General features: G+C 46.1%; 1 protein-coding gene across 4 annotated transcripts in view; it reads right to left on the bottom strand.

The window, feature by feature from the left end:
* ADAMTS17 (ADAM metallopeptidase with thrombospondin type 1 motif 17) overlaps positions 1-14,380 on the bottom strand; it is a 302,738-nt gene that overhangs the window by 129,521 nt on the left and 158,837 nt on the right. For all 4 annotated transcript variants that reach the window (XM_074353935.1, XM_074353937.1, XM_074353936.1 and 1 more), the window contains exons 9-10: positions 4,691-4,831; positions 2,759-2,909 (exon numbers count right to left, since the gene is read on the bottom strand). In XM_074353935.1, the coding sequence (XP_074210036.1) occupies positions 2,759-2,909; positions 4,691-4,831 (292 nt within the window). The remainder of the gene's footprint in view (positions 1-2,758; positions 2,910-4,690; positions 4,832-14,380) is intronic.

Below are 14,380 nucleotides of genomic sequence, written 5' to 3'. Positions count from 1 at the left end.
CTCAAAAAAGATGAGGGACTTAGTCACATGGACAAACTGAGGAAAGAGTGTTTAGATAAAGGAAACAGCCAGCAGGAAGCAGAGTGTGTCCCTGCCAGGAGCTCGCCTTGTGGATCCAAGAGAGAGCAGGAAGACAAGGAGAACTGGAACAGAGTGGGCGAAAGGGAGTGAACAAGAGGAGGAGGACCAGGAGGAAGACCAGGAGGAAGGGGAGGAGGCTCAGACCGGCACCAGAGAGTCAGTGTCACAGGGGAGAAGAAAGCAACCATGGGCGCTCCTTCCTCCCCTAAGGAGTCACTCCTGCTAGGATTTGGGGGAGGAAGATGCCAGCTCTGCTTTAGTACTGGGGGAACTCTCAAGGAAAAGGCAAACAGGAAAGCGTATTTTGTGGCTCCTGGTGAGCTGGAGGAATCAACATTCAGCTGCACCGTAATTTACAAAACAAACAGATTTCACTTTATATATTTGTATTTTGAGCTTCTGGGGAGAAAGGAGCAGCACTGTTGAGCTGATCATGACTGGCTGCTCTCTCGTGGTCCTCGTCAAACAAAAAGATGCTAAGGAAGGAAAATAAAATACCAGGTCCCCTTCCTCCGCCCTTCCTCCCTCATCAACAGTCACCCCGGGACTTGGTCTCCAGCCCTTCTCTTTCTGGCTGAGCTACACTGGCCCATGACCCAGCCTCTCTCAGCCTCCATTTTTTCATCTGTTAAGTGGGGTTCAAAGCCCCTGCCCTCGAGGGTTGCAGTTAGGGTTTTGTGTGACGGTCCGTGGGAAGTTTAGCCTGGGGGATCAGGAGCCCGCAATACCTGTATCCCCACTCTGTCCATCCCTCCTCAGGTGTGCAATGGCCTGGCTCCTGGAAGGCAAAATGGCTGCAGCTCCCGGGGGCAGGCAGCCTCTGTCCAGCTCCCACTGTGTCCACTGACTCAGCCAGGTGCTTCCCTCTTCTCCACCCTGGGTGCCCAGGGCCCTTCTGCTCTTCCCGAACACTCAGCATCCTCCTCTTGGGTACCATCCACATGGATCTCTTGCTGTCACCACACCATCCAAGGACCCTCTGAAACCTGCCCTCTCTGATAGTTCTGGGCTATCACCCACTTTAAGGGACTGAAGACTGGGATAGGCAAATAGGACGCCTCTACGCTATCATATGGTACAGAAATGACAGCCTCAGTGGTCAAGCCTTAATGGTCAAGGCTGATGGGGAGCACCGGGCATCGTGGCAGACCACTGGGGATCATCAGACCCTGGGGCTCATCCCCTCTACCCAGGGAGGCATTCTTCAACCCTGCCGCTGATGGGTGTGAAGTGAGAGATGGCTTCTGTTACCAAGGCCCGGAAGGGGCCCTTGCTGGCACTTCCGCAGGGGAACGGGAGAGGAAGATTCAGGACAGCTCTTTGGATAAATGCCCTTTGAGGAAACAGGGGAGGTGCTAGGCTGCTTGTGAGGCACCGCCCTTTTCTCCACCCCAGTGGCAGGTGGGCCCCACCTGCAGACTCCACCTTGATGTCCTGAACCAGCTTCACACACAGCCGGGAATTACTCAAAAGGGAGCACCCACCCCCAGAGTCCAGGCTGACCTGTTCTGCTGGCCCGGATCCCCGGGTCACCTTCTGAAGGCGCAGTCCTTGTCTACCTGCCTGTCTTGGAGTTGCTTCCGTCCTGAGTTCTTGCTCTGGGAACCCACCCAGCCCTCCAGGCTCCTCCCTGGGACTCAATGCTGTCCTGAGCGTCAGCACTTGGCTGTTGCTGGGTGGCTCCTGAGTCCCACACATCCCCAGCTGCTTCTCCTGCTTCTGTCCTCCTGCCCCATGAGGGCGGAGGCTCTGGTCCGCTCTCTGAGCCTGCCAGACTGCAGGCTGCTCCAGCCTTCCCCTGGGGCCACAGCCAGGAGACTGCCCTGCCCCAGGTCCAAGCATGTCCCTTCGGCACCTCCACACACAGAGGTGGCCGGCCGAGCCGTCTGCAGCACAGTGAGAAAGCGTGTGCTCTGGAGGTGAACAGACTTGAGTCAACTCCTTCCTCTAACACCTACTGACCAAGCCGTTTCAAATGATCCCTTAATCTCTGAGTTTGGGGTTGTCATCTGGGCCCTGGGGAGAATAACCTAGCCAGTGTGGTGACGGGTAATTAAGATCAGGCACCTTGGAAGCTTTAGGGCACAACCTGTGGGCACTGCTCAGTAAAGTGTAACATTTTAATGGCGTTATTAGCACTATTATCATACAATCACTTTATTATCTGTTTGAAGTTCTCCGTATGACACTCTCCAATGTTAGCAGCTTTAAGCTGTCTTAGCCATCTGTGCAAGGTGTGATATCACCTCCATCACATCACATCACATCACATCACATCACATCACCTCACCTCCACGAAGGATGGGTTAATTTTCTTACCCCTAATGTCTCAAAGTTTTCAGGTTAAGGCATTTGGCTACCAAGAAAGAAAGAAATACCTTTGGATTAAAAAACAAAACAAAACATTAGACTATAGGTGTCAGTAGTAACTCTGACCCATCCCCCTGCAAAACTGCCTATGTATGGGGGTGTGCGTGCGTGTGTGTGTGTGCGGGGCTCTCTCCGGGTGCCCCATGCAGATGCCCATGAGGTATGTGTATATGCATGTCCATGTCTGTGCATGCGTGTGTGCAAACACACGTCTGTGTATGTAGGGGTGTGTGTGTGTGTGCATGCATGCATCCTCAAACAGAAGCCAGATGCTCCGTCCTGAGCCGGCCCTCCCCATCCCGCTTACCTCCATGTTTCTGCAGAAGGTGGCGTTGGTGCCGAACAAGATCTGGCACTGCTCGTTGGCACTGTAGTGCATGCCCGGCAGCTTGTGCGGGAGGCGCACCGCGTGATGGCTCCGGGGGTCCGTGACCAGCAAACAGGTGCTGACTTTCGACCTGAAACAGCCAAGAGGCAAGTTGGCCTGTAAACGTACTGCCCGGGTTTTTGTTCTGCTTTGTCAGGAGGAGGAAGCTCCATATTATTTACGGGGAGATGACCTAGGTACCAGACACACGGGCGGCACTTTTTGCTCTTTTTCTACACAGCTGAACACAGAGCTTTACTCCGAAGGCCACGCGAGCTGGACAGCTATGAAAGGGCCTGGGAGTAACACCCACGTGGCTCGTGTACTCTTCTCGGGGAGTCTGAGAGTATTCTTGAAAGGCATTTTCATTCAATTTCAAAGAAATAGATTCCTATGTTATTTTCTTAGAATATGGCTTTGGCGAAAGTCACTAAGAATAAAGAAAAAAAATAGGAGTTAGGGTTGATTTGCCCTATTTTAAATAAAAGTGCTTATTTCCAATTCTGTGGATTCTCTTGGAGGGCCTGTCAGGCCATGGCCGCTGGCTGGTCCAGGTGGCCCCCTGACTGTACCTCCCTCCGGCCAAGAAAGCTGGCTGGTAGCACATCCTGCAAAGGACCTCAGGATTTCAACCAGGATGGAAATGTTCAGAGATGCTGAAAACAGCTCTAAAAAACCGAACTGGGGGTTGTGAGGCTGCGGCTCTGCGAAGAGGTTAAGTACTTGAATGTTTTTATTTTTCACTCCTAAAACAAGGCAGAGGGTAGTAAAAAGAAAATCTGGCCTCTTGCCAAGATTCTTGAAGAAAAGAGTTGCACGCCCGCAAGAACACGCAGGTTGACGCTGGTTCACCTCCCCTGGGCTCAGACACACGGGCCACTTTAACGAAGGCAGTGGGTCCAGCACTGTGTTCGTGAGCCAATGAAAATACCCTGCCTTGATTTACTGACCCTTATGGGTAAAATGAAATCATGTCAGGTGGCTTCCAACGTTTAAATTAGACTCGGTGATAACAAGTACTCAGTAGGAAATAAGACTACATTAAATCTAGTGAGTCTGTTCTTAAGCCCTGTGTACCACTTACTTTCCCCATCCACAGGAAACATCATGAAAGAAGATCCAGGATGAGGACAGAAGCCAGTGTGATGCCTTTGCTGCTCCTTCTGAATTCACCCGACCCTTTACTGTGTTATTGAACTACAAAGCTCCATCTGTATGTGGGACTCACTGACCCCCTTCCATCTCCACGGGGTGTACAGATGATACCAGTAAGTTGTGAAGCAACGGGGGTCTGACCCTATCAAATCTGTAAGTCCAGCCCTGAGGTCTTTACACTAAGGGACCCACACTGTATGTGACCACAGACTCTGTTGGACAAAGGTCTGAAATCAGATGGCCAACTCTTCCACAGACATCCAGGAATGGAGTGATGCCAACATATTCTGGCAAGTAAGTGGCAGTCAGATAAACCCACCTGAGCCCCACAAATGAAGGAAGTGAGCAAGCAAGCCCCCTTCCCCAGCAAATGGACTCCTATCAAGGGAAGTAGACTGAGCACAGAGGAAGTGCCCTGTTCTCCAGAAGCCAAGGGTTACCGCTAAGGTGGCATCCACGCCCCATCAAAATAATGCAGAGAAATGAAATGGAATCCTTTCAAGATACAGTCACTGCATTGACATGTCAATCGATAAGCATTTAGAGTCACAAGCTGGGTACCCAACATCACACCAGCTGTGCACCTGGGAGGAGGTCTGGTCCTGAGACTTCTGAGAGGTTCACTCCTGCTCATACTGGCCAAGACTCCAATGACTCTGTCTTTCGGAAGTAATGCATAACTTTCTACTGATGGTACAGACTGATTCAAGGACTTACTTGAGGAAGTTTTCGAGGTCCTCTCGACTGCAGGAGGACCAGGAGAGGTCGCTGGGATTCCGGCCTTTCACCCACTCTCCCGACATGATGTGGGACCTGCCGGCGCAGGAGGAGTGGTCATCGTCGTGGTTCATCCCCAAGCTGCCCGAGGGAGAGGGCGGAGAGGGACACACATTACAGGCTTATCTCCCGGTCCAGGATCTAGCAGACGAGGCTAACCTGGATCGAGTCTTAAATACAAAAGGTGGCACAAGATGACACCTGGCACTCTGCTTACTCTCACAGAGCAGACCAACAGTCACGAGCTTAGAGAGTAAGGGGGAGGGTGCTGACTTGCTTACTCAGTGAACGGAGTCCGATCAAGCACCCAACAGACACTAATGGCATCGCCAAATCAATAAATAATAACCGAATGAACAAATTGTATTAACTGTGATATTATAGTTCTTCTGATGATTAGACTTGATTTTCTATCTAAAATATCCTAGTGTTAATGATCTAAGCGTTCTGTTGCCTGGAGAGAAGTCACTGTGCGAAGGGCAAGTGGGAACCAACCAAGGCTTTGACTTGGGAAAAAACTCATGATAAGTCATGGCTTTGCTTTCACATCACAGTACCGGGGTCCACCAAGATCAGAGCTGTTACATTCCCCGCTCAGATGCATCTGAAAGACCCTGGAATGCTGGCCTAGATGTGGGCGGCTGACATGAAACGTGAGCTGAACGATGACCTTAGTTCCCACACATGCTGTCACTGGGGGGGAGGGTGGGACACAGAACACACGAGATCAGGTGGCCCACAGTCTGCCAACCCATGATCTTCAGGGGAGAGAGTCTCTGTGCACCAGCGTGGCCCACTCTTCATCAACAGCCCCGTGGAAAACACACACACTTTCACTCGTTCCAAGATTGTTACGAGACGTTTCCCAAAGGCTGGTAATGGACTGGAAAGGGAAGATACAGCAGCACACAGCAGGCCATCCCTGACCTCAGGTCAGCCTGGGAGAGGAGACGGACACCAATGGAGATAGTTACGGAAAGAGGTTCTAGGGGGAGGGTAAAACTCAAAGTGGTAGAGCGCATGCTTAGCACGCAAAAGGTCCTGGGTGCAGTCCCCAAATGAATAAAGCTAATTACCTCCCTCCCACACCAAAAAAAAAAAAAAACAACCCTAAAAAAAAAAAAAGAGGTTCTAAACACGCTACATTTCCCTAGTTCCCCTCATAGGTCTGTGACCATCTTTCATCAACTCCCCTGTGTTCCCGCCTGCACACCCCCAGGCTACTCCGGACCCCCGTGTGGAGTCGGATTAGCCGATGCCACCCCGCCCCTGGTACAGCACTGCCTGGCGCCCGGGCTGCTGCTCCTGGCGGGCGGGGCCAGCCCTCACCGCCCACAAGCGTCCGTTCCCAGCAGTGGCGGGCACCCCTCCCAAGGGTCAGTTGTTTTTCTTCTCAAGCCTATTTCTGTCAGTAATACTTGTTCCTTCAATTAATACATGTGGTTACACGTTGTGTTAATCGATGAAACATGAGAACAAAAGTAAAGCTGTTTTCATGACAACAATTTTAGCTGGTAGCTAAAACAGGCTGCTGCCAAATGGGGTGTGGGCAAGACAACTGTAAAAGATGAGGGGAAAAAAATCCTAAAAATCTGCCCTCTTTGACAGCTTCACAAGGGTCTTTCAAGTTCCGCTGAATCTAAAAAAAAAAAAAAAAGAAAAGAAAAAAAAAAAAAGAAGCTGGAATTCAAACTCCTTCAGAGAAAAGGCTTCCACCCCCAACCACAAAACTGGTGAAAAAAAAAAAAATGAACGTTTTCATGGCTTAAGTTAAAACAAAATGTTTGAGAATCTAAGCACAATTTTTTTACATTTCCCTATTTGAACCAATTTTTTGGTTAATTGGTCAGCCGACCGACTACCCTACCATCCTGTCAGGAAAAACAAGCTTCTGCAGCGCTGCCTACACGTTGGTGGCCCCCCTTCCCCTCGGTCCAGACATCTTTGGCCAAACCACCCCCTGAAACATGCTCGCTGTCAGGATTTCCCACGGGCTTGTCCAACCACCAGGTTCCCCAGGGCAGCTTTCCATCCCAGCCTGTCCACCAGAGACGGGCACAGCACAAGCACTGTGTAAATGTTTACCGAATGGATTATCTATCTAATGCAGGAGAAAGCATCCCAAAATCGGAGGATCTGTATGCATGATAAGGGTGCTAGTTCTAGGGGGCAGCTTGTTCAACAGAACAATGAAACCATCTATGGGGAGATTCACTCTTGCTCTCCCGCGTCAAAGTCAGGCATCCATCCAATTAGGGTTAAATAGAGAACCAAGAAATTATCAGATAAATCTGACCAAGAAGAATAGTTTTTCAAATCCATTACTCAGCCTTTTACCTTTTCCTGCCTATTATTTATATCTGTATCTGTATCTGTACCTATGGCTCTTTTCCTATCTCTTTGTTTTGGAAAAGATGGGAACTGAATAGTTTTTTCAACTGCATTTAGCAAAGGATATTAAAAGTCACCTTAAATTCGATCTAGGGTTTGATCTGATATATGTAAATAAAACTATAATGAAAAAGAATATGAAAACGAATATATACGTGTGTGTGTATAAATGAAACATGATACTGTACACCAGAAATTGACACATTATTGTAAACTGACTACACTTCAATAAAAAAAAAAAGCACTAGTACAAAAAAACAGGGTTTTCAAATAGGTAAATCTGAAAATTCTGGCGGCTTTCAGGGAACTCAGCTCTATGCGTAGAAATAAAGTGTCTCATCAGAAAAGTGGCTCTAAGGACAAAGTGTTAGCAGAGCACATGGAGCAGGTCAAACTGCGCTGTCACCAATCCTGGGATATTCAGTCCCACAGAGAGTCAAAACACGATGGCAACCACCTCCCACTGTCCCGAGATGGGATGTCCTGAGCAGCCACCAGATGCTCCTTGTTGTTTGCAAAACCACAGTCGGAGGAGAGCCAAGCCCTGGCAGAACGGCCTCGCCACGTACTGAGGAATGTTTCAGCTGTGACCTCGTCCAACTTTTCTCTGGTGGTCAAGCTGCTTGTAAAATCAGAGAGGCTCTCTGGCCCACGTGGCAGACTCTGCTGGCCAGAGAACCTGGTCTCTCTGGAGACAAAACCATGTTTACAAAAGTGCTCAGAAAAGCTGACTGTGCCCTGACTGTGACCACCGTGTGCCCGCAGGGTGTCATATTAGCGACTCACTCTGCTTGGCCCCCAGAGAAGAAATTCCCTAAGGAATGTTCCAGATGGCAGGATATGGATCATGTTTGATCTGGTTTTAAAAATTCTAATGCTAAGTGCCTCATAAATTTACAGTTTGATGAACTAGCATTGGGGTGAGAGTCTTATCATTTGAGGTCTATATAAACTACGGTACAGGCTACTTTTAAATTAAGGACTGCTTGACGGAAAAATTCAGGTTATTTTAGGTTTACGTCTGCGGTAACATTATATAGAACACGAACAAGTAGCATTAGGCACACGGAGTTATTTTAACTTCAAGTGACTTTTAGATTAAGGACACAGATGGCCTCGTGTCACATGTGGTTCAGATTTATCAGACACGATCATAACTTAATGGCCTTGAGTAGATTTTATCTTAAAGTAAAAGAACACATTGCTTCTGTATTTGCTTCGAGAAATCCACCACATACCATGTGGGGATTCTAAAAGGCGATGCTCAACCTGTCCTAGCTTCACCCCAAATCCTGGAGGGCCTGGGAGATACTAAGTGTTCTGGGCCTGGTACATGTGTCATTCTGGAAGCTTCAGCTTTACCTGGCTCTGAGCCTGTCTGTCTCTAAGCTTTGGTGTTTTGATGTCAGGCTTGTGAACGAGGTCTGCCTCCCCTCAAAGTACTCTTGGCTGGACTTGTGAAACGAATGCTTGGAGTGGAATGAAAAAGCCGGGAAACGGCTCCCATGAGGGTAGGCTCTCCAGTGGAGGGGGTCGGGGCTGGCCTGGGGGCAACGCTGCCTGCCCGTCCCTCTTCACTAAATGTTTACTGACTCTGTAATAACAGGAATGGCCTATGGCAGTTTCTGGGAAATGACAGGCAGGTTTGTGTTAGTTATTGTTAATTAACATAATAATAATTAACATGCCTGCATTCCTCTAGAAGGGAAACTCTACTGTTACTACCTCTTGCTTGCCAAGAACCAGACTGTGCCCTTAACTTTAACTACTCAGACTTTATCTATAAGGGTTAAGGCCACCAGGCTCCACTCATTTATACAGGTTGAACAATAGGGTTCATTGTCACGACCATCAATAACCCCCTTTATAGGGAACATAACATCAATATCCTCTCAATCCATTGAGATTTGCAAATGTTAACCGTTACATATAAAAATAGATTAAAAAACCAAATTTTTTCTGTATAGCACAGGGAATATTCAGTGTCCTGTAATAACCTTTAACGAAAAAGAATATGAAAACAAACATATGTATGTATATGTATGACTGGGACGTTAAGCTGCACACCAGAAATTGACACGTGGTAACTGATGATACTTCAATTAAAAAAATATATTCTCTCACTCCAGAGAAGTTTTTGTTTTTATTTTTATACAGGAAAATGAGCCCCCCAGTTTGCAGGGATTCAGCAACACTGCAAATACCAGAGTAGACTGAGGGTCTCCACCTCCACCACACACAGGACCATCACAATACATATAATCCTAAAACACCGTGGAATTCTGAATCACTAATGAGTAAATAACAATACAGTGCTGGTGTTAACTGCGTTTTGCTACGATGGATAATATCATAGTAGGTGAGAATGAACAAGTATGTTACAATACATATTGTCCCTCTTGGCTAACCAGAGCACAGAAATGTATAAAACCCTCACATCCTTGGGTTTATATAGATGGGATTATAGGCAAGTAGCCTTGCCTGAGATTGCAAGTGTGTGTGTAGAAATGTACACACACACACACGACCCACTTCAAATAGGCTTTCAACTTTTAATTTAACAAAAATTCAACTTCTGGGATGAGAGATACAGATAAAGAGAGAAAAAAGAAAAAAAAAAAAAAAGCATGGGGATTTTATCACCTAGTCTGGTCAACGAGCTTGTGTGTGTGTGTGTGTGTGTGTGTGTGTGTGCGCGCGCAAACCTGCACACATGTGACTGTACACCCTGGAGAGGAGAGAGAGAGAACTGGGGTCTGTCTGGGACTGGGGGCCTCTCTGGGTCTGGGGGCCTCTCTCTGTAAACACAGCATCACACAGAGTGTGATTCTGGTGTTTCACAATATACATTTTTCATGCAACAAGGGCATAAGGTGTAGGGTCTTGATATGTGAAGTTTACTTTTTTTTAACTAAAGAATAGTCGGTTAATTTCTGGTGTACAGCATAGTGATTCAGTTATACACACACACACACACACACACACACACACACACACACACACACACATATATTTGCTTTCATATTCTTTTTCATTACAGGCTATTGCAAGATACTGAATAGAGCTCCCTGTGCTATACAGAAAGAACTTGTTGTTTATTTTATGTTTTATTTGATGCTCAGCAAAACAGCTGCCAGTTCCAACCATGGTGGGAAGGTTGGGGTGACAGACCTAGAGAGACAGTGTCAGGTGTCCGGTGTGGACTTTCCTAAGTGATAATTTTCGGAGATAATTTTGATGAACTCTTTTCAACCTTTATGCTCTTCCACAAACCTGACTCTACAAAATGCAGCACCAGTGACACTGGGTTGTGATTTTTACATAAGTGTCTTCACTTCACATCACCACTGTGTCTCCACAGCCTCCAGAGGGAACAAGCAAGGGAGCAGCCCCACCATTTCCCTCTGTTTCGATGAGCACCTTTGGGGGCTGTCAAACTGCAGTCGTTGGCTTACGGTCACCCACCAGCTTAGTCTCCAAAACCATCTTTCCGGGCCACGTGGATAAGAGCAGACACCATGCCTCTCATGGCTGAGGCTTCTCTTGTTCATTCAGCACCTTCTCTCCCCAAGTGCCCCCATCACCAAGATCCCACTCTGCTCCGACACCTGCACACACAGCCGCCACCTCTGAGTCCCAGCCACTCTCCAATTTTCTAATAGTTTTGATGAAAATGTATAAACAGTCAAAGAGGATGGTACAAAATCCCCCTTCTCATCCAGAGGCAGAGCGCTCAGACCGACCTGGATGAGAATTCCAGCTCTGCCTCTTGAGAGAGCAGCATTACACTTCCAAGCCTCTGCTCCTCACCTCTGATTCAGCAGGGATCCTGTTACTTAATGTCATTCACTCATTCATTCATTCAACAAATATGTGTCAAATGCTTTCTATGACCAGACACTGTTCCAGGTGTTGGCAAAGGTTGGGCCCGTTTCTCCACAGAATTTTACATTCTAAAGGAGTAGAGATGAGGATTACATGGGAAAACAGACACCAAAGCGCCTCGCAAGGAGTGGGGTCTGGAAGAGATGACAACTGGGCTTCTTCTGAGCACATGGCCCAGGGAGGATATGCTGGTCACCGCCAAGGTGCAAACTCAGGGGCTCTCAGAGAGCTGCAGAGTTAATACAGGGAGTGGAGTGACTTCACACAAAAGAGAACGGAGGCTCACAGCAAACTGAAGAGTTTCTACCCTATTACATGTTTTATATTCCATTTCTCTGTAGTACTGTCTGGGTAAAGAAAGTGTGGTATATTTATACAATGGAATACTAATCAGCCATAAAAAATAACAAAACAATGCTATTTGCAGCAACATGGATGGACCTGGAGATCATCATTCTAAGTGAAGTAAGCCAGAAAAAGAAAGAAAAATGCCATATTATATCACTCATGCATGGAATCTGAAAAAAGAAAAGAGAAGACACTAATGAACTCATCTACAAAACAGAAACAGACTCACAGACATAGTAAACAATCTTATAGTTACTGGGGAGAAAGGGGGTGGGACAGGATAACTTTGGGAGTTTGAAATTTGCAAATATTAACTACTATATATGAAAATAAATCAAAACAAACTTCTGTATAGCACAGGGAACTATATTCAATATCTTGCAATAACTTTTAATGAAAAAAGAATATGAAAACAAATACATGTATGTATATACATGACTGGGACGTTATGCTGTGCACCAGAAATCACATTGTAACTGACTGTACTTGAATTAAAAAAAAAAACTTTACATACTAAAAAAGAAAATTATTTTTTTAAGTATGGCATATTAAAAAAACTGGAGGGAAATATATTTTCAAAAGCTACCATTACATAATTTCAAGTTTTAAAAAAAAGCATTCTAACTATTGTATTTAAAATAGACAAACAACAAGGCCCTACTGTACAGCACAAGGAATTAGATTCAATACCTTATAATAGCCTATAATGAAAAAGAATATGAAAAGGGATATATATATATATACACACATAACTGAATCACTATGCTATACACCAGAAACTAACACATTATAAATTGACTATACTTACATTTTTTTAAAAAAGGCTAACTACAAATAAATAAATAAAAATAAGCAGTCTTAAAAAAATTTTTTTAATTCCATTTCTTTTCTGCAATGAGCTAACTGAACAGACCACACCTCTTCTGGCAGATATGGCCCAGGGACTGAGAGGATGGGACCCCTGAACAGACGCTTCATGGAAGCCTTAGAAACCCAACCGCTCTTGGCAAGCGGTCATCCCACCCAGGACATCTGCGAAGGTAATCAGGGTGACCGTGTGCTGCCTTCACAGGAAGAGGGTGACGACAGTGGCCTGTGGCGTAGCCTCCTGTTTCCTTTTCTCCATCAGCAGCAGATCTAGGTTTGAATGCAGGGGGCCACTCTCTTGTTCAGCACCCTGTGCATGCAGCAGCCCAGGGTTGGTAAAGGCTGGAGGCACACAGGCCCCAGGGCTGAAGCTATGGCCATCTCGGTGAAAAGCTGTCTCCTGGCACAGAGAGCTCCCACTGGCTCACCAGCCCCTGCTGCTCTGGTCCTGCTTCCACGAGACAAGGCCGGTCCCAACACAGTGAGATGGGCTTGCCCTCCTCCACGCCACCCGTGGCAGGGCTCAGTAAATGGCCGTGAAGCAGAAGCAGGGCAGGAGCACCTAGGTCTACATGACAGCCCATGCACAGCACCCAGAGCGGAGGCTACCTTTGGCATCCTTCCTCCCACAGCCTCATTAGCGTGAGGGCCTCCATGGCGGGATGGTCCCCAACACAAGCACATGAACAAACCAGTGGCACCTCCTCCTACAATGCCCCCACTGCTCAGAGCACTCCCTGAGCACATCCAGAGCCCATGCACGCAAACGGTGGGTGCCGTTACTTCCACAGATTTGAAGTCAAATGACATGTGCAAATTTCACTGAAGAAAAGATCCATAAAGCCATGCTGATTTCTGACCTGGGAAAACATTCTATAGAAGAGGGGAAGGAGTGTCTGAAGCTGTTTCCAGATAGCAATTCCAAAGAAGTTTAGAATGATAGATAGCTACACTGATAAAATAAGGATGGAGACTCCCAAGGTGAGTGACTATTTCCAAGGGGACAATACTGATTCAGATGAAAAGGTTGTACGGTGTTAAGAAAAAACTCTGCCTCTGCCAAGGCAAGTTGAATGAGTGGATGGAATAAGCCAATTCTCCTTCCTTCCTCTCCTCAGTCTTTTGTTGTTGCTGTTCCAGAATTATCTCAGGTATTTTGGGAACTTAACTCTTCTATACGATTTGAGTTTGCCAAGTTCCACAAGAACTCCTTTTAGTTTAGGGTTGCACTGAATACATTGATTAATCTGGGGAGGCTGGAACCACTGAAGTTTTGAGTCTTGCCACCCTGGGACATTAGAGCATACTTTCATTTTTTCAGGCTTTCTTTTCTTTTTTCTTTTTTTTAATTGAAATATAGTCAGTTACAATGTGCCAATTTCTGGTATACAGCATAACATCCCAGTCACACACATACATACATATATTTGTTTTCATATTCTTCTTCATTATAGGTTACTACAAGATATTGAATATAGTTCCCTGTGCTGTACAGAAGAAATTTTTATATATGGTAGTTAATATTTGCAAATCTTGAACTTCCAAATTCATCTCTTCCCCCTCCTTTTCCCCTCTGGTAACCATAAGATTGTTTACTATGTCTGCAAGTCTGTTCTGTTTTGTAGATTAGTTCATTAGTGTCTACTTTTTTCTTTTTTCAGATTTCACAGATGAGTGATATCAGATGGTATTTTTCTTTTTCTTTTTCTTTCTGGCTTACTTCACTTAGAATGATGATCTCCAAATGAAGGATCATCCATGCTGCTGCAATGGCATTATTTTACTCTTTTTTATGGCTGAGTAGTATTCCATTGTATAAATATACCACAGCTTCTTTAGCCAGTCATCTGTCCATGGACATTTAGGTTGTTTCCATATCTTGGCTATTGTAAATAGAGCTGCTGTGAACATTGGGGTACATGTATCTTTTCAAATTCAAGTTCCCTCTGGATATATGCCCAGGAGTGGGATTGCTGGATCATATGATAAGTCTATTTTTAGTTTTTTGAGGGATCTCTATACTGTTTTCCATAATGGCTGCACCAAACTACATTCCCACCAACAGTGTAGGAAGGTTCCCTTTTCTCCACACCCTCTCCAGCATTTATCGTTCGTAGACTTTTTAATGATGACCATTCT

The sequence above is a fragment of the Camelus bactrianus genome, chromosome 27 (genome assembly GCF_048773025.1).
Source record: "Camelus bactrianus isolate YW-2024 breed Bactrian camel chromosome 27, ASM4877302v1, whole genome shotgun sequence".
NCBI lineage: Eukaryota > Metazoa > Chordata > Mammalia > Artiodactyla > Camelidae > Camelus > Camelus bactrianus.
Note: the sequence above shows the minus strand (reverse complement) of the source record. Positions and strands in the feature narration are given on the sequence as shown.